Source organism: Melanerpes formicivorus, unplaced genomic scaffold, assembly GCF_026170545.1.
Source record: "Melanerpes formicivorus ecotype bairdi unplaced genomic scaffold, bMelFor1.0.p_v2 SCAF_115, whole genome shotgun sequence".
Taxonomy (NCBI): domain Eukaryota; kingdom Metazoa; phylum Chordata; class Aves; order Piciformes; family Picidae; genus Melanerpes; species Melanerpes formicivorus.
The window spans coordinates 1,395,997-1,417,621 of NW_027142467.1; the positions used below are offsets into that span (position 1 = coordinate 1,395,997).

At 57.3% G+C, this 21,625-nt stretch overlaps 1 protein-coding gene across 1 annotated transcript in view; it reads left to right on the forward strand.

The window, feature by feature from the left end:
• Positions 1 to 11,378, forward strand: part of LOC137456062 (hydrocephalus-inducing protein homolog) — an 83,687-nt gene extending 72,309 nt beyond the window's left edge. Inside the window, exons 57-68 of the mRNA XM_068167350.1 lie at positions 163 to 331; positions 926 to 1,164; positions 2,263 to 2,365; positions 2,967 to 3,171; positions 3,520 to 3,758; positions 4,632 to 4,783; positions 6,123 to 6,315; positions 6,979 to 7,084; positions 7,668 to 7,928; positions 8,543 to 8,685; positions 9,380 to 9,598; positions 11,081 to 11,378. Coding sequence (XP_068023451.1) covers positions 163 to 331; positions 926 to 1,164; positions 2,263 to 2,365; positions 2,967 to 3,171; positions 3,520 to 3,758; positions 4,632 to 4,783; positions 6,123 to 6,315; positions 6,979 to 7,084; positions 7,668 to 7,928; positions 8,543 to 8,685; positions 9,380 to 9,598; positions 11,081 to 11,200 — 2,149 coding nt within the window. The 3' untranslated portion in view covers positions 11,201 to 11,378. The remainder of the gene's footprint in view (positions 1 to 162; positions 332 to 925; positions 1,165 to 2,262; positions 2,366 to 2,966; positions 3,172 to 3,519; positions 3,759 to 4,631; positions 4,784 to 6,122; positions 6,316 to 6,978; positions 7,085 to 7,667; positions 7,929 to 8,542; positions 8,686 to 9,379; positions 9,599 to 11,080) is intronic.
• The last annotated feature ends 10,247 nt before the right edge of the window (positions 11,379 to 21,625 follow it).

Sequence of the window (21,625 nt, forward strand, 5' to 3'; positions counted from 1 at the left end):
GAGCTGCCAGCACTCAGCACTGCCTGGCTCTGCCAGGGCCTGGGGCTCCTAAGCACAGCAGAATTCTTTGGTTGGTTTTTACTGGTCCCATGCCAGGTCCTGGCTGTGCTGCTGGCCCCTGGGCTGTTCACTGCAGAGATCTTCTTCTCCTTCCCTCCCCAGGTTCAGGCTGCGCCCCACAGACCCCGGAAGCCGTGACCTGGCCTCCCACCTCACTGTGCAGCCCCAGCAGGGCCTGCTGCCTGCCTCTGAGCATCCTGTCCGTGTCCAGCTGCTCTTCCACCCCCAGAGGGAGATCAGCATTGAGGACAAAGCCATCCTGCTGTGCCAGGTGAGCTGCCTGGGGCAGGCAGGGTGAGCACAGCTGGGCTGAGGGGGTCAGGAGGACATGGCTGTGCTGGAAAGCAAGCTTTAGCTGGGGAACCTTCTGTTATTTGCACACAGCAAAGGCTTTCAGAAGCCAGCTCTGGCCCTTCCAGTGCTGGAGGGGGCCAATCCAAAAGCTGGGGACAGACTTTGGATGAGGGCCTGCTGGGACAGGACAAGGGGTGATGGTTTGAAACTAAAAGAGGAAGATTCAGCCTGGATAGGAGGAAGAAATGTCTGACACTGAGGGTGGTGCCAGCCTGGCCCAGCTTGGCCAGGGAGGTGGTCATTGCCCCATCACTGGAAGCACTGCAGGTCAGGTTGTTTGGAGCTCTGAAGCACCTGCTCTGCCCTCAGGTGTTCCTGCTGACTGCAGGAAAATTGAAGCAATGACTCCTCCAAGCCAACCCATTCCATGATTCTAAGAGGGGCTGAAAATGCAGTTCTGGAGAAGGACTTCAGAGCAGGGGGATGAGCTGATGGGCACCTGGGCTGTGGCCACAGGCCAGAGCCAGAGGTTGGGCTCTGCTGGATTTACCAAGGCCTGCCCTGGTTGCAGGTGCTGGAGCCCAAGCTGAGGGCAGGAGGGGAGCCCATTGCCAGCATCCCAGTGAGGCTCTCAGCCAGAGCTGTCTTCAGCCAGTACAGCATCAGCCCTGCGGCGCTGCTCGACTGCGGGGCCATGGCCAGCGGCACCAGGAGGGCCTGCAGCTTCCTGCTGCAGAACAGAGGCCTCCTGCCCTTCGAGTTCCTCATCTGCAGAGCAGAGCAGGCTGCAGCTGAGCCCACAAAGAAAAGGTGAGAAGGCCTGCAGCAACCTTCCTGCTGGAGGAGGCCCCACAGCAGGGCTGGCGTGTGGCAGGCAGCCAGGACACACAACCAGGCTGCACTGTGAGTCCTGAGGCCAGGTTTGGGCCCCTTACTCCAAGAGCATTGAGGTGCAGGAAGGTGGCCAGGGAAGGACAACAAAGCTGGGGAAGGGTCTGGAGCACATGGGCTGTGAGGAGCAGCTGAGGCACCTAGCATTGTTTAGCCTGGAGAAGAGGAGGCTGAGGGAAGCCCTTCTGGCTCTCTACAACTCCCTGAAGGGAGGCTGGAGCCAGGTGAGGTTAGTCTTTTCTCCCAAGGAACAACTGCTAGGACAAGAGGACACAGCCTCAAGTTGTGCCAGGGGAGGGTTAGGCTGCACATGAAGAACAATTTCTTCCCCTTGAGGCTTGTCAAGGCCTGGCCCAGACTGCCCAGGGCAGTGGTGGAGTGCCTGCTCCTGGAGGGGTTTCAGAGCTGTGGAGAGGTTGGTGCTGGTCTCCTCTCACAGGTAATTAGTGACAGGGAAAGAGGGAATAGCCTCAAGCTGTGACTGGGTAGGTTCAGACTGGGCATTAGGAAAAACTGTGTCCCAGCAAGAGTGGTCAGGACAGGAATGTGCTGCCCAGGGAGGTGGTGGAGTCACCAAGCCTGGGTGTGTTTGAAGGTCGTTTAGATGTGGTGCTTGGTCTGTTCCAGCCCCAACACCTCTGTGACTCTGTGAGGTGTGGTGCTGAGGGCCATGGCTTAGTGGTGACCTGTAGTGCTGGGGTCAGTCTTGGCCTTGCTGACCTTAAAGGTCTCTCCCAACTAAACAAGTCCATGTTCTGTGAGCCCTGGGTTATTGTCTGCCTGTGCAGTTGGCTTGTGAGCAGGGAGGAGAGAGATGCCAGAGAATCCTCCTGCTCATCCTCATGCAGCTGCTGCTGGAGCCCATCTGCCCATCAGCTACAGCCACAGGTGGTGCAGGGGGCTGTGAAGAGCAGGAGGACTTTCTTCCCTGGGGAGGAAGGGTTGGCTGTGGAGAAGGGCAGGAGGAGCTCAGCCTGAGGGATGTTCTCTGCTCTCTCCTCTGGGTGCACATCAAAGGAAGTTCTCCGACTCCCACAAGCAGGGGAGCTCCAGTGGAAGGTCTGCTGCAGCCAAGCAGAGCAAGCCCTTGCTGCCAAAGGAAACCAAGCCCTCCGTGAAGGTGGGTGGCTCCTGCTCCCCAGGACAGGCTCCTCCCCTGCTGTGCCCAGGCTGGGGGCTTGTGCCCACGGCATGGGACAGGGGCTGCATGGGGGAGACCCATCCTCTGCCAGCCATGAGCAGAGGAAGGAGCTGCTCAATGCTGTGCTCTTGCTCAGCCCTGGAGCTGTGGGGCCAAGGGGAAGGGATCTGTACCTGGGAGCTGCTGGCCAAAATAAGGCTGTGAGTGCCACAGCTGTGGAGTGTCCCTGCTGAACTCCCAGTCCAGGGACAGGAGATGACCTTGCCTTGCCTTCTGCCCAGTCTGCTCTCCTCTCTGATGGTTTCTCACAGTTCTCTCTGCTCTCCTGTTTCACATTGGAGGCTGAAGGACCCCAGCTCCCACCTTCACCCTTTACAGCCCAACTCCTTTCTCTAAGCCACTCAGGCTAGGCCTGCACATCTCCTTAGCTTGTTCCTCTCATCCTGGGTTGTGCTCTGGGCCCTGGTGTCGTCCCTGCCTGCCCTGGGCCCAGCTGGAGGCCAAGGCCCAGGGTCCTCCTTGCTGGGATGCTCAGAGTGAGGCTGTTTGCCATCAGCCTCTGCTGGGACTCTTTCTGCAGGCTCGCCTCACCCTGGGCATGTTCACAGTGTCCCCTGCCTTTGGCTCCATCCTTCCTGGGGAGCAGCAGCTGGTGACAGTAGATTGTGCTGCGGAGCTGCCAGGGCCGTGCCAGGAGCAGCTGCTCATCGACATCAGCAACAGAGACCCCAGGGACAACCCTCTTGGCATCCCCTACACCCTGCTGGCCGAGTCCTGCCTTCCAGGTGAGTGCTGCCCACGGGTTCCTGTGGCCAGGCTGCTGCTGCTCGGCACCCAGCCTCAGTCCTGGGACAGAGCAGACAGCCTGAGCCTGACGTTGCATCTCTCTGCGAATCCTCAGAGGTTCTTGCCAAGCCCACCAGTGGGAGAGGCTGGGAGGGATGCATGGAAGGATCAAAAGAAACCCTTTCAGACTGAGGGTGCCTGAGCTCCATCCTCACAGGCAGCTCCCCCACCCAAGGCTGGGGTTTGCAGCTCCCTGGGCAGAAAGAGCTTCTCAGAGGCCAGCAGGGGCAGGGCAGGTCAGCAGGAAGGATTCTCCATCCTCAGCCCTCCCTCTGCTCTGCTCACAGCATTCGTGGCTGATGACCTTGAGTCCATCTTTGAGGGGCATCAGATCTGCAGCAGCAGCAACCTCTGCCAGGTCCTCCAGACAGTGCAGGAGCAGCAGGGGGTGTTCCTCACAGATGAGAACAAGTTCATCTTCACCAACGTCCTGGTTGGGCACCAGGCCACGGCACGCTTCAAGATCTGCAATGTGAACAGAATCCCCTGCGATGTGCTCCTCTCCATCAAACCCAGCCCCAGCAAGGTAAGAACAGGAGGCCTTGGGGAGTCTCTGAAGGCTGTGTGGCATCTGCCTTGTTCTCCAGCTTCCTTGCTTCCTTTTGCCCAGCCTAGTGCAGCTCAGGGCAGGTGAGAGCTGGGCTGCATTCAGTGTGTCTCAGGCAAGGTTTTAGCTCCAGGCTCCTGGGGCTTTGGAGTGAGACCTGAGCCCTTCTGAACATCTCTTGGAAGCACAGGCAGAGGAGGAGCTTTTCCTCAGCTTTGAGCCAGGGCTCAAAGCAGACCCTTTTGGGGTGGGCTTGGTCTCCTCTCAAAAGGAATAAGTGCTAGGACAAGAGGACATGGCCTCAGGTTGTGCCAGGGGAGGGTTAGGTTGGACATGAGGAGCAATTTCTTTCCCTTGAGGGTTGTCAAGGCCTGGCCCAGGCTGCCCAGGGCAGAGGTGGAGCCCCATCTCTAGAGGGATTTCAGAGCTGTGGTGCTGAGGGCCATGGTTTGGTGGTGACCTGGCAGTGCTGGGCTTAGAGTTGGACTTGATGATCCCAAAGGTCTCTTCCAACCAAAGCCATTCTCTGCTTTCCTTAGGCTCCCTGCTCTTTGCCCCTTCTCTTTAAAGGCCAGGGGCAGGTTCTTTGCAGGGTTCTCCATGCAGTCCCCACTTCCCATGTGTGCTGGAGGTCTGAGCAGCGCTGAAAGCAAGCTTTGCACTCCTGGGCTTGATGGCAGCCCCCTGGGGCAGCACTGCTTTGGATTCCCCCCCGAGACAGATGGAGCCTGTCTAGGGAAGCCAGAAGGGGGCCACACTGTCTGGGGCTGTTCCTCATGATCCTTGTATGGGTGAGACAGCAGCACATGGAGAAAAGTTTCCTCCTAACAGCCTTCTCTGGGCTTCCCCAAGCTGAAGAGCCACTCTGGCCAGGTGTTTGAGGTGGATCCTGTCCGGCTGTCCGTGCCCAGCTGCTCCCAGGCCTTTGCCACGGTCACCTTCACTCCACGGAAGGTGAAGAGCTACCATTGCACTTTTGAGGCCTCCCTCGATGTCCACACAAGGTAACTCACCTCAGGAGAGCTTGGGAGGGGACCTTCCTGAGAGCTCTTTGAGTAGCCTGGGGTAGAGTACTCAGCGTTACAGCATCCCAGCAGGGAGGGGCTTGGAAGGGAGCTCTAGGGATCATCCAGCCCCACCCCCTGCCTGAGCAGGGCACCCACAGCAGCTTGCCCAGGATCCCCATGGCCAGGGGACTGTGGAATCTCTGCAGAGAAGACTCCCCAAGCTCTCTGGGCAGCCTGCTCCAGGGCTCCAGCACCCTCACCTCCAGGATCCCCTCTGGGGCTGCTCTTCTCCAGGCTCAGCAGCCCCAGGGCTCTCAGCCTCTCCTGCTGACAGAGATGCTGCAGAGAACTCAGAAGCTGTAGCTGCGAGATCCAGCAGAGCCGGGGAGTCAGTGCCCTGCTGTAGCCTGCAGCAGTGCCTGTGAGGGCAGTGGGACACTGACACTGGCCCAGGGTGCCCAGAGAGGTGGGGAATGCCCCATGCTTGGAACCATGCCAGGTCAAGTTGGCTGGGGCTCTGAGCAAACTGCTGGAGTTGCCAAGGGCCCTGCTGCCTGCAGGGGGCTTGGACTGGATGAGCTTTCAAGGTCCCTTCCAAGCCAAAGCATTCCAGGATTCTCTGATGCCAAGGAGCCAACAGGGAGTGGATGAATCAGGAAGCAATGGAGCTGTGTGCAGCTTCAGCTGAGCTGGAGAATGCCAAGGACAGAGGATTGTTTCCATGCCCTGAGCCAGCTGCCCTTGTTGCCTCCTTGTTCCTGTGCTCAGGAGGTGATCTGGTGGATCTCCTGGGGTGCATGAAGATCTTTGATGCTAAAGGAGCCATTGGATCCCCTCTAAAAGACCCCAGCTCTTCTGCCCTAGGCCCTGTGTGTGTCCTGGGCCTGCCTTGCCCTTGCCCAGCCCTTTAGTAGCTGAGCTGGGACTGGATCCATCAGTCTGCTGCCCTAAGGAGCAATTCCTGCTCTGAGCCTCTGTGGAGATCACCTTCCCTGCTGGGGTTGCCCCTTCTGCCTTGGACACCTTTTCCATGCTCTGCTCATGCTCCTTGCTTCTGTCTCACCTCAGCACAGCCAGGGAACCTGCCCCATGGCCTCTGTCACCTCCTCATGTCTCTGCTGCCCTGCAGGGCTCCTCTGAGTGAAATGGTTTGAACTGGTGCTCTGGGAGGCTCTGGCTCTGCAGAGCAGATTCCTCTTGGATGGGACTGGGAGGAGAGGGGCAAGGGGGAGCTGTGTCCTGGGGGCCAGGAGCCCCAGGCAGGGGAAATGCAGCAGGTGGCCCTGGCTCCACTGCTTGCCAAGTGAGCAGTGGCTCTGCTGCCCCTCTCCTGCAGCCCTGCAGCAGTGAGAGCACAGAGCCTGAGCTTTGAGATCAGCGGCGAGGGGAAGCTGCCGGAGGTGAGGGTCCTGCGCCCGGCGCTGAAGGACAGGAGAGGGAACCCCCTGCTGCTCTTCAGGAGGCTCCTGCTGGGGGCCTGGGAGAAGCTGCCCCTGGTCCTGCAGAACTCTGGCCCTGTCCCTGCCCAGGTGAGCAGCTGCTGAGGGAGCTCTGCTCTGGGAACAAGGCTGCTGCTGGGCAGGAGAGGGCCCAGCGCAGCCGGTGAGGGTGGGCAGGGGCCCCACTGCTCTGCAGGTGCCCTTGGAGCCCAAAGGAAAGCCTTGGCTTGTGCTCAGAGCCCCTCTGTGGCAGGAGGACGACCTCCTGAGCTTCTGCTGTGGCAAAGCAGTGGGCAGAGGCTCGTGCCTCAGCAGCCCTTCACTTTTGCCTCCACCTCCTTTGCAAGCTCTGCTGCTGTCCTTGCCAGCCTTGAGCCAGCCCTGGGCTTTGTGTTTTCCCTGCCTCAGGGAACAGCCTGGGAAGGGGCCTCAGAAAGTCTGTTGGAAGCCCCTGGCTGACTTCTGCTTGCCAGGAAGGGAGTTCCTCTGGGAAAGGGGATTTTGGGACCTTCTCAGGGAAACACAACTCAGAGAGTCAGGCTGGAGCCTTCCTGTCCTGCCTGGTTCTGTTTCCATCCCCTCCCAGTGTCTCTGGATGCCTGGCTTTGGGCTGGTTTCGCTCCAGCCTTGTGCTCAGAGCTGTGTTGGAAGGGGGGCAGCGTGCTGGGCTGCCCGTGGTGGAACAGCAGCAGTGTGGGCTCAGGCCCTGGGCCATGCTGTGCCCACCCCAGTCTGGTCCTGCTCTTTTCCCAGGTGCTGCTGGACCTGCTGGATGAAGAGAGAGTTTTCTTCTTGAAAGCCAGGCCCAGCACCAAATGCCTCTACCAAGCTGTGGGCATGAAGGACTCTGCTGGGGAAGGTGAATTCATCACCCATGAAATGTGGTCACTCACAGAGGGAAAACTTGTGTCCTGCTGCTGGCTTGGCCAAGCAGCAAGCAGCTGTTGGCCAGAGCTTGTGTCCTGGGGCTCTCTGGGGCTGTTGCACATGGACTCTTTGCAGGGTTGATTTCTACCTGGCAAGCTCTAGGAAGCTTTTCCATTCTTATGGAGGTGGTGGGTTGAGTCCTGGGGGGGGTAACACCACTTCAGTGGAGCATCTGAGGTCTGTGCTGCATATGGGGAGTCCCCAGCCTGAAAGGAGGCTGCCCCTGAGCTCACAGCCAGCCAGCAAAAGCCCAAAGCACTCTGACTCAGCTCTGCTTAAGGCAGGAGCTATCTGGCTGCAGTTTGAGCCAGGGCTGAGCACTGAGCTGAGCTTAAGACAACTAACAGGGATGGCCCTGGTAGTGTCACAGCTTTGTGACCATGGGAGGAGGGTCTGGAAGCACTGGTGAGCCAAGCTGTGCTTAGAGACAGCTGGTTTTCAAGCTCCTGTTCCTTTTCTGGAGCATGGAAATGTTTGCAGTGCCTCACCTGTCCCTGGTGTCCATCTCTGTGCAGAGAGGAAGCCCCACACTGCTTCCCTGCTCCTGCAGCGTGGGCAGACAGCAGAGTTTGAGGTGGTTTTCAAGCCCACCCTGGCCCAACGCCTGGAAGGGAAGCTCCACCTGTCCGTGCTGGACAACCCCTCTGAGACCACCATCAGGCTGCTGGGGGAAGGCTATGAAGATGACTTCACCCTGGACAACATCCAGGGACTAGTGGCAGACAGGGAGGAGCAGAAGCTCCCTGAGAGCAGCCTGGAGGAGGACAGCCTGGAGGGTAAGAGGAGAGGCTGCCAGGGTGTAGCAAGGAACCTCCAGGGCTGGGCACACCTTGTGGCAGCACAGGGCTGGCCCAGATTTAGCAGCCAGCTGCTGTCACCTTTTGTAGCCTGCAGAGCAGCCTTGCTTGGGAGCCCCAGGGCAGGTGCCCTGTCAAGGGAGAAGTTTGCAGGCCAGCAGGGAGGGCTCAAAGGAAGCAGCTTTTGATTGAGGAGCTCTAAAAGGAGGTCTGCCAGCCCATGGGGTGCTGTGAAGAGCACATCTGATCATTTGTGTCCTCTCTGGGTGGACTGCTTGGTGGCTAAGGAATTGGTTGGATAGTCACAGCCAGAGGATAGTGATCAACAGCTCAATGTCCAGATGGAGACTGGTGTCCCTCAGGGGTCCATGCTGGGCCCAGAGCAGCCCTGCAGAGAAGGACTTGGGGGTGCTGGAGGGTGCAGATCTGGAGGTGAGCTGGCGCTGTGATCTCAGCCCAGGCCCAGACATGTCCTGGGCTGCATGTCCCAGGGGAAGGAAGGCTTGGAGAAGGTAGAGCTGGAGTCCTGTGTGTCTGTGGGGGGCAGAGGGCTCTCCCCTCATGCTGAGAGCTCTCTCTCTCATTGCCAACAGCTGACCCAGGGGATCACATCCAGTTTGGGTTCTGTCCCGTTGGCACCCCCTGCACCGTGACCTTCACCATCGCCAACCGCAGCAGGGGGCAGGCCCTGCGCTTCCAGTGGCTGCCTGAGCCTCCCTTCCACTTCTGCCCCCAGGTGAGCTTGGTTGTCTCTGCTTTTCCCTGCTGCTCAGACCCTGCCTGGCAGCTTTCTGGGAGCCACCATGGAGCAGTGAGAACCCCTTTCAGTGCCACCTAGGAGATGCCATCCCTGGCTTTGCTGGGGCCAGAAGAGCTCCGTGTTGTGGGACATGGCATCTTTTGGTGGTGTTCTTCTCCATCAAAACCCAGATAAATCCTCAGTAAGATGCAGTTTGACACAATCCCAGCATGGTGGGAGTTGGAAGGGACCTCTGGGAGTCATCTAGTGCAACCCCCCTGCCAAAACAGGGCACCCACAGCAGCTTGCCCAGGATCACAATGGCCGGGGGGGTGTGTTTGAATCTCTGCAGAGGAGGAGACTCCACAGCCTCTTTGGGCAGCCTGCTCCAGGGCTCCAGCACCCTCACAGCAAGGAATTTTCTCCTCTGGCTCAGATGGAACCTCCTTGGTTCCAGTTTGTGCCCCTTGCCCTGTCCCTGGGCACCACTGAGAGGAGTCTGGCCCCATCCTCTTGTGCCCCAGCTTCTAGCTCTTGATAAGCTTTGAGAGATTGTCTCTCAGGCTGCTCTTCCCCAGGCTCTCAGCCTCTCCTCACAGAGGTGTTGCTGGCACAGCTGCTCCCCACGCCCACAGCCTGTGATCCCTTGCCAGTGATCCCAGGTTGGTCTTGGCTCTCTGCTTCTCCCTAGGTGGGACACCTCCATGCTGGCTGTGTGAAGGACATCACAGTGACTTTGCAATCAGAAGTTGAGGTCACCTTTAAAAAGCACCCAGTGAAGTGTCAGGTGTCCAGGATCTCCTTCCAGCTGCCACCAGAGGAGGTCCCTGACTGGGATGACAGCCTGCATGCCATCAAGTGGGTGGATACCACAAGGGCCCCAGGTGCCACCTGGCCTGTCAAGAAGAAGGTGAGAAGCACAGCAGCAAAAGCTCCCTGAGCTGCCACAGGAAGGTCTGCTGATGGCAGCAGATCTCCATCTCTGCTGGCTGAGCTGCTCCTCCTGACAGTGAATCCATCCCTGAATGGGAACCAGCAGGATGTGTTAGAGGAAAGGATGCTGCTGAGGGATCTGAGGGCTCAGACAAGATGGGGAAGTCTCTTGGACAAGAGAGGCCAACCCTAAACCAAGAGCTGAAGTGTTGCAGTCTGTGTTGGATGGGAGCTCACAGTTTTGAACCCACTTGCACAGCATGGTGGGGGTTGGAAGGGACCTCTGGAGGTCATCCAGTCTCAACGCCCTGCTAAAGCAGGGACACCCCCAGCAGCTTGCCCAGGATCACAATAACCAGGGGGGGTTGAGATCTCTGCAGAGAAGGAGACTCCACAGCCTCTCTGGGCAGCCTGCTCCAGGCCTCCAGCACCCTCACAGCAAAGAATCTTCTCCTCCTGGTCAGATGGAACCTCCTGTGCTCCAGTTTGTGCCCCTTGCTTCTTGTCCTGTCACTGGGCATGACTGAGAAAAGAGTCTGGCCTCATCCTCTTGCCCCCCAACCTCCTGCCCCCGACTTTAGCTGTTGGTCAGCACTGAGCAGATCTCCATTCCCTGGAGTTCAGATCTGGTTTAGATTCAGTGCCTTTGAACTCCCAAGGAGTTGAATCCCCTGCTTCTTGTTTTGGCTGCAGAGCAGCAGTAGCAGCACTCTGCTGTGTGTGCTGCGGAGCCCCCCAGCACCCTGGGGCTGAGCTTTGAGCGTTGTCTGCACTGAGCAAGGCAGCAAAGCTGGCCAAGGGTCTGGAGAGCAGGGCTGATGGTTGGACTCGACAATCATCCAGGTCTTTTCCAACTCCAACGCCCTCTGCTGTTGGCTGTGGGGATCTCAGCAGCAGCTTCTGCTTTGACTTTCCTTGCCCAACACACTTCTCTTGGGTGATGGCTCTGCCCCAGCTGCTGAACCACTGCAAGACCTGGAACCCAAATCGTTTTGCCTAGCAGAGGCAGAGCAGTCAGAGACTTTCCAAATGAGTTCACTCCCACCCCCGAATGCCCCTTCCCAGCCCCCAGCAGTGTGGTGGCTGCCCCACACCAGACATCTCTCCGGAAAGTCCTTTGTCCTAAAAAGAGTTTCCGGAGCTGTTCATTCTTGGGGTTCTCCACCCACAGCCTCCAGGAGGGAAACTGGAGGCCGCTAGGTTTATAGGGGCCAGGAAAAGCAAGGTCAGGCACTGGTACCCAGTGGCAGTTCCCACGTGTGTGCTTGCAGTGCTGGCGCTGCTGGCTTTGGTCAGCAGGTGACACACAGCCTACAGCAGAAGGGTCTCCTGCTGCTGTCTTCATGGGATGAGCCATGGGAATGTCCTTCCTAGCCCCTCTGTGTGGCTGCTGTTGGAGGCTCCCTGATCAGCCTGGCACTCAGGGCCCTGCTCAGTGACTCTTCTCTTCTCTTTGCAGGTGCTGGAGCCAGAGGCAGAACCAGCTCACACTGTCTTGGAGAACAGCAGCCGTGAGGTGCAGATTTTCCTCAGCGCTGTTGTCACTGGCTCAGAGTGTGATGAAGAGGTTATTAATTAATATGAAACACAGAAATATTAATTGTATTAATTATTAAAATAATTAATAACCACTATTTGATGTACATATTCTAGTGCACAGCTGTGCAATACATCCCAGAAGTGGTTTAGTATTTATCATTTGGACTCCATTGGAATATTTACAGAGTTAATTTCTATGAATCTAAAGAAGGGTGCAATTCCACTGCTTGTCCACCAGATGGCGGGTTGATGGGACATTGGCAGCTGCCTAACTCTAGAGAGAGACATTACAATGCATCAGAGGTGACTTTGCTAGACGTGGGTGCTTTGAACCAAATGTTAATGAGTAAGTGGAAAGCACGGGGGAAGATTCACTGTGTCCTTTGTTGTAGCAGTCTGCTGTCACCGGGCTGGCTCCTGACTGGTCCAGATGGTGACAGTGGGGGGCAGCCTTCTCCCTCCCACGGCAGCAGAGAAGAGATGGAATGGAGGCTAGCTGGCAGGCAGGTTCCCTTGGCAGGACTGTGGCGGCTCCCTTGAGATGGCAGGGAGCGGTCCTGTGGGATCGGCCTGGCAGGGCCGGCAGGGCTGGTCCCAGGACGGGGTCGGCCCTGTGGCAACGACCTTCGGGGCCGGCGTGGACAGCCCTGGGGAGGAAGTGCGGCTGCATGAAGCAGCGACTTCCCCTTTGCTTGGCTCGAAGGTGTGGACGGGACCCTATCGGAGTGGTCCCAGCTTTGGAGCACAGGGCATGGACTCCTCTTCTCTCCCACAACAGTGGCATCATGCAGGCATGCGATGAAGCACTGGTCCTGCTTGCTGAGCTGACACCCAGGGTTGTGCAGCTTGTTAGTCTGCTGCTTAAGGCTGAGGCAGATGTTTGGACTGCTGGACTCGGCTAGTCTCTTCCCTGGCAACTGGGCAGATCTTACCCTCAGGGGTCCAGTCCTCTTGAAGACATGGCAGGGTCTTCCGGCCTGTGAGACTGGTAATACAAGGCTGTAGCTTCTCAGGCGCTCAGCGTATGTCACTCCTCTGGAGATACTCTCAGGGCCAAGGCTCAACAGGCCTGCCTGGATGCAGGCTTAAGAGCAAGGCTATGGCATGAGGTTAGGCTGGAGCAAGGAGAGAGAGCAAAGTGAAAGAGGGCAACGTATTTACAAGTTGGGGTAATACTTACAGGTTTCTTGCGGCTAGACTTGGCCAATGGGCATGCCGTAAACAATCGGCTGCAGCCTACAGGAAGCATGAAGCTAGAATGATGCCATACTTGGTATTAGCACCAGCATCCCCTGCCATGGGTGTGTGCGGTGGGCTGTGCTGCCTCGGCCTTTGTTCCCCTCATGAAAGGAGAGGGAACTTGTCCGCATGCTGGGACAGGTTTCAGTATCTGGGCATAATTCTGGGCATAATGTGCCTTCACCACACTGAGCTCCACCCCTTCTAAACAATTCCAGTGGCTGCTAATACTATCCATCTCATCTAAAACAACAGCTACAATGAGTAAATAAAGTTCACAGTCCATTCTGGATACTTTCCGATGGAGATGATTCAGGAGTCCAAAAACCAGGCACCAAGAAAACAGAAAACAGTTTGTCTCTCTGCATTGCAGCAAAGAAAAGGAGCAGGGACTCTCAGGTGACTCAGGACTCTCAGGTGACTCAGGGCTCTCAGGGCTCTTAGGGTTCGTGCTCCGTAGATGCCTCATGGATTACTCCTTTGGGCACAAGGTTGTATCTGTACAGCACTCTGAACTGAAACTCTCTCAGCTAAAGTTGGATTTCTTTGGGGAATGCACTGAATTTCTCCATTCTCTTGCATTACCCAATAAGTGTGACCAGGACCTTCAGCAGAAACCACCCCTTAGACAGGTTTGGCCTCTCCTGAAGGAGAAAATATCCAAACAGTTTTGCCTAACAGATCCTTTTCTCTAACAACAGGAACTCTATCACCTTCTACCTTTCGGGACAAACCTGAGTGTGCAGGTCCAGCTCCATTCACTGAGCCTCTGCTATTTACCAGCCAGGTTGCTGCTGCTAGATGTTTCTCCCAGAGTGGTCTTCAGCAAACTATTGTAGTGCTCAATCTTCCCTGCAGCTGGTGCAGAGTAGGGGATGTGGAATATCCACTCCATGCCCACACAGCCAGGCACAGCCAGGCCAAAAGGCTCCTGCCTTCTGCCTCCTGCTTTCTCTCCCCAAACCCCGCACCATAAAGACCACAACCAACCAACCAACCTCACCGTCCCCAGCAATTCCCCTGGCCAAAGCCAAACATTAAAAACAAATTCTCACAAGAGCAAGGAGAGCTCCCTCAGCCTCCTCTTCTCCACACTCAACACCCCCAGCTCCCTCAGCTGCTCCTCCCCAGCCCTGTTCTCCACACAGAACAAGGGGACACAGTCTCAAGCTGTGCCAGGGGAGGTTTAGACTCGAGGGGAGGAGAAAGTTCTTCACCAAGAGAGTCATTGCTCATTGGGATGTGCTGCCCAGGGAGGTGGTGGAGTCCCCATCCCTGGAGGTGTTCAAGAGGGGATTGGATGTGGCACTTGCTGACATGGACTAGTCATGAGGTCTGTGGTGCCAGGTTGGACTCGATAATCTTTGAGGTATCTTCCAACCTTAGTGACACTGTGACACTGTGACACTGTGAGACTGTGACACTGTGACACTGTGAGACTGTGATACTGTGACACTGTGACACTGTGACACTGTGAGACTGTGATACTGTGACACTGTGATACTGTGATACTGTGACACTGTGACACTGTGACACTGTGAGACTGTGAGACTGTGATACTGTGATACTGTGAGACTGTGATACTGTGACCCTGTGACACTGTGAGACTGTGACCCTGTGACACTGTGAGACTGTGATACTGTGACACTGTGATACTGTGACCCTGTGACACTGTGAGACTGTGACCCTGTGACACTGTGACACTGTCACACTGTGATACTGTGATCCCCTTCCCCAGCTTCGTTGCCCTTCTCTTGAGCAGCTCTGTCCCTCAATGTCCTTTTAGTGAGAGGCCCAGAACTGAGCCCAGTGCTCCAGGTGTGGCCTCCCCAGGGCTAAGATCACTGCCTGGTCCTTGGGGCCACACTGTAGCTGATCCAAGGCAAGATGTGAATCAGAGAGAGAGAAACTACTCAGCAGCTGAGACTGCCCAGCAGGGATTCTTTCACAGTCTCTGTGCAGTGCTAGACACAGCACTGCCACACAGGGGGCATGGTGTCCAGGCTGGGAAAGGGATGCTGGAGGTAGATGAATGTTCAGAGGGGTCAGTAGAGGTTGATGGAGAGGGAGGGCAGACAATGCAGGTGGACCAGGGCCCCCCACCAAAGCAGGGGAGTGCTCCCCATCCTCGGCCCAGATCTGGCTTGGGTCAGCTGCTGCCAGGCTGGGGACGGTGATCTCCACTGCAGGGACACAGCACCCTGTGCCCTTCCTAAGGTGGCACAAACCCAACCACTCTGCTGCCCTGAGAACCTCTCTGCTCCCCTTCTCCTGCTGGCACAACTGCCACCACCCTGCTGCCCTCAGCACTCCCCCTCTTTGGGCAAGGGGCTCAGCCACCCAAGTGTAACCCTCAGGCCAGGCAGGGCTCAGCACTGGCAGCAGAGTCCTGCTCTGCCCAGCGTGTCCCAGGGCTGTGGCACATCCAGTGCCTGTCAGGACAGAGCCCAAGCCCCAGCTGAGCCCCTCAGGAAGGCCTCAGCTGTGCTGGGCCAGGGGCTGCTCCTTGGGCCAACAGCCACATCCCTGCCTTTGCCTCCAGGTTGATCAGAGCTGTGGGGTCTTGAGCAGAACAAAGGAATTTAGAGAAGATTTGTTCTCTGCTGTTTGCTTGTGGCTTGGTTTATTTTTCTAAAGGCGTTTCTGGAAGTCCTTTTGTAACTAGCTTTGGCTTTGTCTTTCTGTCAAGATGTCAGGTTTGAAAGGGACCCCAAGAAGCATCTAGTTTGGGGTGCAAGGCACTGTCAAGATCATCTCATTGCAGCACTTCCTCCAGAGGCAGTGTCACCTCCCACTAGAGCTGGCTGCCCAAGGCCTCATCCAACCCAGCCTTGCACACTGTCAGGCACAGGGCAACCACAGCCCCCCTGGGCAGCCTGTTCCTGCCTCTCCCCATTGGTGGGAAGAATTTCTTCCTCATCTCCAGTCCCAGGCTCCTGTCCTCAAGCTGCAGTCATTGTGCCTGCTCCTGGTACTGCCAGCCCTTGTCAGAAGTCCCTGCCCAGCTCTCCTGGAGCCCCTGCAGGTTCTGGCAGGCTGCTCTAGGGTCTTCCTGGAACCTTCTGTGGTTCCTGGGCTGGAGGCAGCTGGGGGTGCTGGCACAGCCACCCTGGGGGCAGGGGGAGCTGAGCTGAGTGGTGAGAGGGTCTCCACTGGGGAGGTGGCCTGAGCTGGCACCTTGGCAGCACTGCAGCATTGCAGGGCCCCAGGAGTGAGGCCAGGCCTGGGAGAGAGGCCAAGAGCAAGCAGGGCAGAGCATGGGTGCCCAGGAGAGAGGAAAGGAGCAGGCAAGCAAGGCCTGCCCTGGCCCCACTGCCAAGAGCCTCCGAAAGAGAAGCCAGAGCCTCAGAGCTGCTGTGAGTGCAGCAGGGATTGAAAGGAGGCTAGAGGGACAGCCCTGCTGTGGCCCAGGCTCCTCTGCTTGCCACCCCCTGTGCCCCCATGGTGACAGGATGCAGTCTGGGGCCTTGGTGACAGCCTGGGGTGATTGTGAGGTCACAAAGGCCCTGGGGGGCACAAATGCCCCCAAACAACCCCCCCCAGGGGAGTGGAGCATTTGCCAGGGCCGCTGGAGCATCAGGTTGCTCTTGGCTGCAGCAAGGTGCCCAGGCTCAGGCATTTGCTGTGTGGCAAAGGACTTGTGGAGATGCCACTGAGGTCTGTGAGGAAGAGGAGGCCCCGGGCCAGCCCTGCCCAGCATCCTGCAGCAGGCAGCAGCAGGCAGGAGGAGCAGGCAGGACCTTCGGATGGGCCTCCCCCTAGCAGAAGGAGAAGGCTCCATCAGGTTCCTGAGGAGACAGGTGAGCCCAGAGCACTGCCCCGGGCAGCTGGGGCCAGGGCACAGTTGTCTGAAGCCTCCCTGGCAGAGGGCAAAGTGCCCAAGCCATTCCCAGGCCTTGCCAGGGGAAAAGGGAGGCTCCTGGGGGAGCAGGAGCGTGGCAGCTGGAAGCACCAGACGCTGCTGGCTTCTGCTGCCATCTCTGCCACCCTTGCCAGGGCTAAGAGTTTGCTTTGGCCTTTCAGGGAGTCCAGCTGAGAGGCAGGAGGAGCCACAGCAGCAGCAGCTGCTGGCTGAAGAGCAGCGGCCAAGGAGACGCAGAAGAAGGCGGCGTCCAGCACGGCGCCAGAAGCCGGTGTGAGATCCCAGCCTGGCCTTAGCTCAGCTGCGGGGCTGCGTGCTGGAGCCCTGCAGGGTGCCCTCCATGCCTCTTCTCATGCTCTGCTCCTTTCTTCTCTTCCAGTTCTCCTGCCAGTACCGCTGCTTCTCAGTGTTCAGGGCTGCTGGAGCTAGCCACAGGCCTGCTGTGCAGACAGGCGGGAAGAGTAGGTGCCCTTGGCTTGGGGCTGCAGCCTGGGGGAGGAGGGCTTCTGAATCCTGAGAGTGAGAGAGCTTTAGGCCCAGACTGCAGGAGCAGCTTCAACAGCCTGCAGAGGTGCTGCTGGCTTGGCAGCTGCAGCTACAGGCACCCCCGGGGGCACTTGAAGCGGGAAGGAGGAGGCCTTGAGGGCTTGATCCCCACGAGTGTGTCATGAAAAGTCCCACCCAGTGGGGCCTGCTTTCTCAGCAGCAGCACAGGACATTCTTTTGCTGCTCAAAGCTCAGGGCCATTAGGAGCCCTGGCAGTTCCTGCTTAAGGACTTCTTGCCCCTCCTTGCTGCACCTCACTTCTCCGCTTGACCAATGCCCAGAGATCGGCCGAGGGAGTTTTCAGGCTGCCAGCCTGATGCCAGCTTGCTTTCAGCTGGCCTCCAGTTCAGGGCACCTGTAAGGCCAAAGCCAAGAGAGTGCCTGGAGGAAGCATTGCTTTCAGAAGCAGCTCACAGCAATCTCCTCCCTCTGTCAGGTTACACAGCGTGGCCTGCTGTCTTTCCATCCCTAACGCCAACAGAGAAGATCCTACTTTCAGAAAGGGACAATAGAATGGGGTGGGATTTGCTCTTTGCTCCTTGCCACTCGTCCTAATCCTGTCTTCTCCTTCTTCTCTGCAGTAATTCTGCCCCCCTCGGCCTTGGCTCAGCTCAGTAAGTGAATATTTGACTGGGGAACAACACACTTGGGCTGCCCAGGGCACGAGCCAAGCTGCTGAGCAGCTCTCAGCAGTGCACAGGGCAATGCTTACAGCTAAGCCAGGAAACTCTTGGTCTCAACGTGCTGCTTGTGGCTGCTGCAAAAGTGACTTTGAGGACAAAAGCAGTGACAGCTTTGCAGCGGGGAGGAGGATCACTGGCTCAGTGCTGCACAGGCTCCTTCCTGGCCTCTGGGGTCTGGAGGAGCTGCAATCCTGGTGTGAGGGCAATGCTCTCCTCTAGGCTCTGCCCTCTTCTCTTGGTAATGTGCAGTCTCCAAAGGCTTCAGCAGTGTGGCACTGGCCTTTAACAGAGGCAATTTGGTCCTGCTTTCTCCCCAGGCCAACTCAACCTCCCTTGCCCAATGTTCTTCAAGCTGACCAATGCCAGGCGCAACCGCAGCACTCACTGTGGGGTGCTGGAATTTGTGGCTGAGGAAGGCATCTGCTACCTCCCACCTTGGGTGAGTTGCCTGAGGCTGAACCAGGCCTGGCAAGGTGAGGAGCAGGAGCAGCCAATGGGCAGTGCCAGAGGAAAGAGGGAGAAGGTTTGCTGAGAGCCCCTGGCTGTCTCTGCTGCTCCTGTTCCTCCCCGAGCTGCCAGGCCCAGCTCAGGCTTCCCTCCAGGAGAGCTGAACGCAGGGAGCAAAGCAGCCTGCTCGTTGCGCTGCAGCAGGCTGTGCTCCCTGGCAGCAGCCCCAGCAAGGCAAGGGGCTGAGAAACATTGGGCACTGTCTTCATTCTTGTAGGTGATGCAGCTCCTGGAGCTGGAAGAGGGAGAGCTGCTGCGGGTGAAGAGCGTCCGGCTGCAAATGTGCACTCAGGTCACATTGCAGCCCCAGAGCCCAGAGTTTTGGGGCATCACTGATGTCAGGGCAATGTATCCTTCCTAGCAGCCAGGGAGCACTTTTCTCCCCGTTGCAAGGCTGAGGCAGAGCTGGGCAGCCTTGCCTCACACTCTCCCTGCTGCTGTTTGTGCAAAGCCAAAGTGTGGAGAGCTCCTCTGCAGAGCTCATGCCAGCTCCTGGGACACAGGGGAGCTGGCAGGCAAGCAGCCTGAACCTGGGCTGGCTGTGCAAGGAGCCTGAGTGTGCTCTAGAGGAGCTTGCACAGCCTGCTGTTCCACAAGAGGCTCTCTGCAGCCCTGATGACTTCTAGGCCACCTTGGAGAGATGAAGGGTCAGAGTTTTGTGTTGAGGCACACAGATGGTTGACCTTAACCCCCTGCAAAGATTGGAACAGCACTTGAGGCACTGGCCTTGCCTCACCACTGGAGACCTTGTGCCCATCACCTACAATGAGAAGGTAGAGTAGAGCTGAGAAGGGAAATCCTGCCCCAGGGAACAGAGGAAGGTGCTGTGCTTCAGCAGAGCTTTCCCTCTGCACAAGGGGAGCTGTGCCATGGGCAATCTCTCTCTCTCCATCACTCTGCCAGGTCTATGAGCTTCGGGTGATGCAGACAAGACCTGCTGAGGCGGTGTCCATCACCGATTGTGACATCAATGTAAGTCAAGGCTGAGAGAGAATTCTGCTGCTGCTGTGTCCTCCCCAAAGGAGAGGACATCATCTGAGAGTCCCCCAGGTTCCTTTGCAACCCCACCCCTGGCCAGGGGGCTGAGCTGCACGGCAGGTCCCATCGGGTGTCTCTAGTGGCCAGAACTGGAGGCCTGCAGTCAAGGTGGTTCAGCACCTGGGCCTGATGTAGCAGCCCTGCCTTGATTCAAAGCCCAATGCTACTGTGGGCTGCTGCTTTGCTGCTCTGTTGCCTTGCCATGCTCAGAGTCGTTGCTGGGAGGCTTAGTTTGTCTACTTCCCAGTTCAGCTGGTGTTGAAGAAGCAAAGCTGAGGTCTTTGCTGATCCAAATGGAGGAGTGCTGGTTTGTGGAGTCTTGAGGGAGAGTGAGACAGAGCTGGTGATGAAGAGAAAGAGATCTCAGTCATGCTTCTTTTCATGCTGCTTCTGTCCCCAGGTGGTTATTGTCCCTCCCCCGGGCTGCCAAGAGCCACAGCATCAAGAGAGCACAGTAAGTGAAGCTTCTGCTCTTCCAAATGCCAGTCTCTAAAGAGCAGCCTTGCTTGTGGGGGAGCACTGAGCTCCAACAGACTTGGCTTTGCCAAGACTTTCTGAAGGCTAAGCTTTCCTTGCCCCATGCTTTTGCTGGCCTTCCTTAGGAGGTGCTTGCTTACCACCTGCTGCTTGGGGAAGAGCATTTTGGTCAAGTTTGCTCTGGCTGCAGCTCTGGGAAGCTGTTTCCATGTGCTCTGCATATCCCCACGGGAACAGCATGCAGGACCTGACTCTTCCCTCACAGGATGCTGAAGCAGGCCCCAGTGCCTGTGGCTCTGGACTTTGTGCTGCAGCAGGCCCCAGGCTGCTGGATGGCAAGGAGGAGGAAGATGCTGAGCCTCGTGCAGCTCCAGCAGCCGCTCCAAGGTATGTCCCTTTCACTCACTTCTCAGCAAGGGAAGGAGCCCTGCTAGGCTGCCTGGGACATCCCTGGCTCCTTCAGCTGCAGCTGCTGACTTCATGCTGCCCAACCTCTCTCAGCCACTCTCTTCAGCTGCTCTCAAATTCCTCCTTTCATGGCACTCTGCTGCTTCTTTTCCAGAGGAATCCCAAACTACGACTTCAAGCTGGGCAGAATCACCTTCCAGAGAGACTCTCAGCCAGCAGCTGGGAGAGCCCGAGGAGAGGTAAGGAAAAGTGGATCCAGCCCCAGGATGCACAGGGCCCTGTGCAAACCTACTGCCCCAGGCTGTGCTCCTCTGGCTTTTGCCAGCACACTGCTGTTCAAAGGGGGGAGGAGTTGCACAGGGCTTGCAGTTAGCAGGGGCTCAGCTTTCCCCACGCACAGGCAGCACACAGAGCTAACAACCTCTTGTCCCTCTTCCCTTTCTCCAGGAGGAAGCTGCAAGGCAGTTCATTCCCTTCTCAGGGCAAGGCCATGTGCTGGGCAGGAAGTAGTGAAAAGCCTGAGCTGTGGAGCCTTCACTCAACTACTGTATAAATACTGTAGATACACCAAACCCAACCCAACCCAACCCCAACAACCCCCAAAAAACACCACCCCATACCCCCCAAAAAGAAAAAACCAATAAAAATCCCCCCAAATATATATAATTCCTTGTCCTGGTCTCAGTCCAACCTGATCTTCTTCTATGATCAGCTGACCCGTCTGGTGGACGTGGGGAGGCCTATGGTTGTGGTCTGCCTGGACTTCAGCAAGGCCTTTGACACCGTCCCCCCACATCATACTGCTGGCTAGGCTGTCTGCTCGTGGCTTGGAGCACTACACTCTGTGCTGGCTTAGGAACTGGCTGGAGGCTGAGCCCAGAGAGTGGTGGTGAATGGTGCCACAGCCAGCTGGCAGCCAGGCCCCAGTGGTGTGCCCCAGGGAGCAGTGCTGGGCCCTGTGCTCTTTAACATCTTCAGTGATGATCTGGATGAGGGGGTCGAGTCAGGCATCAGCAAGTTTGCAGATGACAGCAGATGTTGGTCAGTTAGAGGGTAGAAAGGCTCTGCAGAGGGACCTCAACTGACTGGACAGATGGGCAGAGTCCAATGGGATGGCATTCAACAAGTCCAAGTGCCAGGGGCTGCACTTTGGCTACGGCAACCCCATGCAGAGCTACAGGCTGGGCTCAGAGTGGCTGAGAGCTGCCAAACAGAGAGGGACCTGGGGGTGCTGATCGACAGCCGCCTGAATGTGAGCCAGCAGTGTGCCCAGGTGGCCAAGAGGGCAATGGCATCCTGGCCTGCATTAGGAACAGAGTGGCCAGCAGGAGCAGGGAAGTCATTGTGCCCCTGTACCCTGCACTGGTTAGGCCACACCTTGAGTCCTGTGTCCAGTTCTGAGCCCCTCAGTTTAAGAAGGACATTGAGAGACTTGAAGGTGTCCAGAGAAGAGCCCTAAGAAGCTTTTATAGAGCCCAATGCAGCCTCTATAATACCCAATGGAGCCTCTATGGAGCCCTATGGAGCCCCATGGAGCCTCTAGAGAGCCTCTATAGAGCCTCTATAGAGCTGCTGTGTAGCCCTGTGGAGTACTATGGAGCCTCTATAGAGCCCTATGGAGCCCTAATGAGCGTCTATAGAGTCCTATGTGTCTTCTATAATGCCCCATGGAGCCCAAAGGAGCCTCTCTAGAGCCCTAAGGATC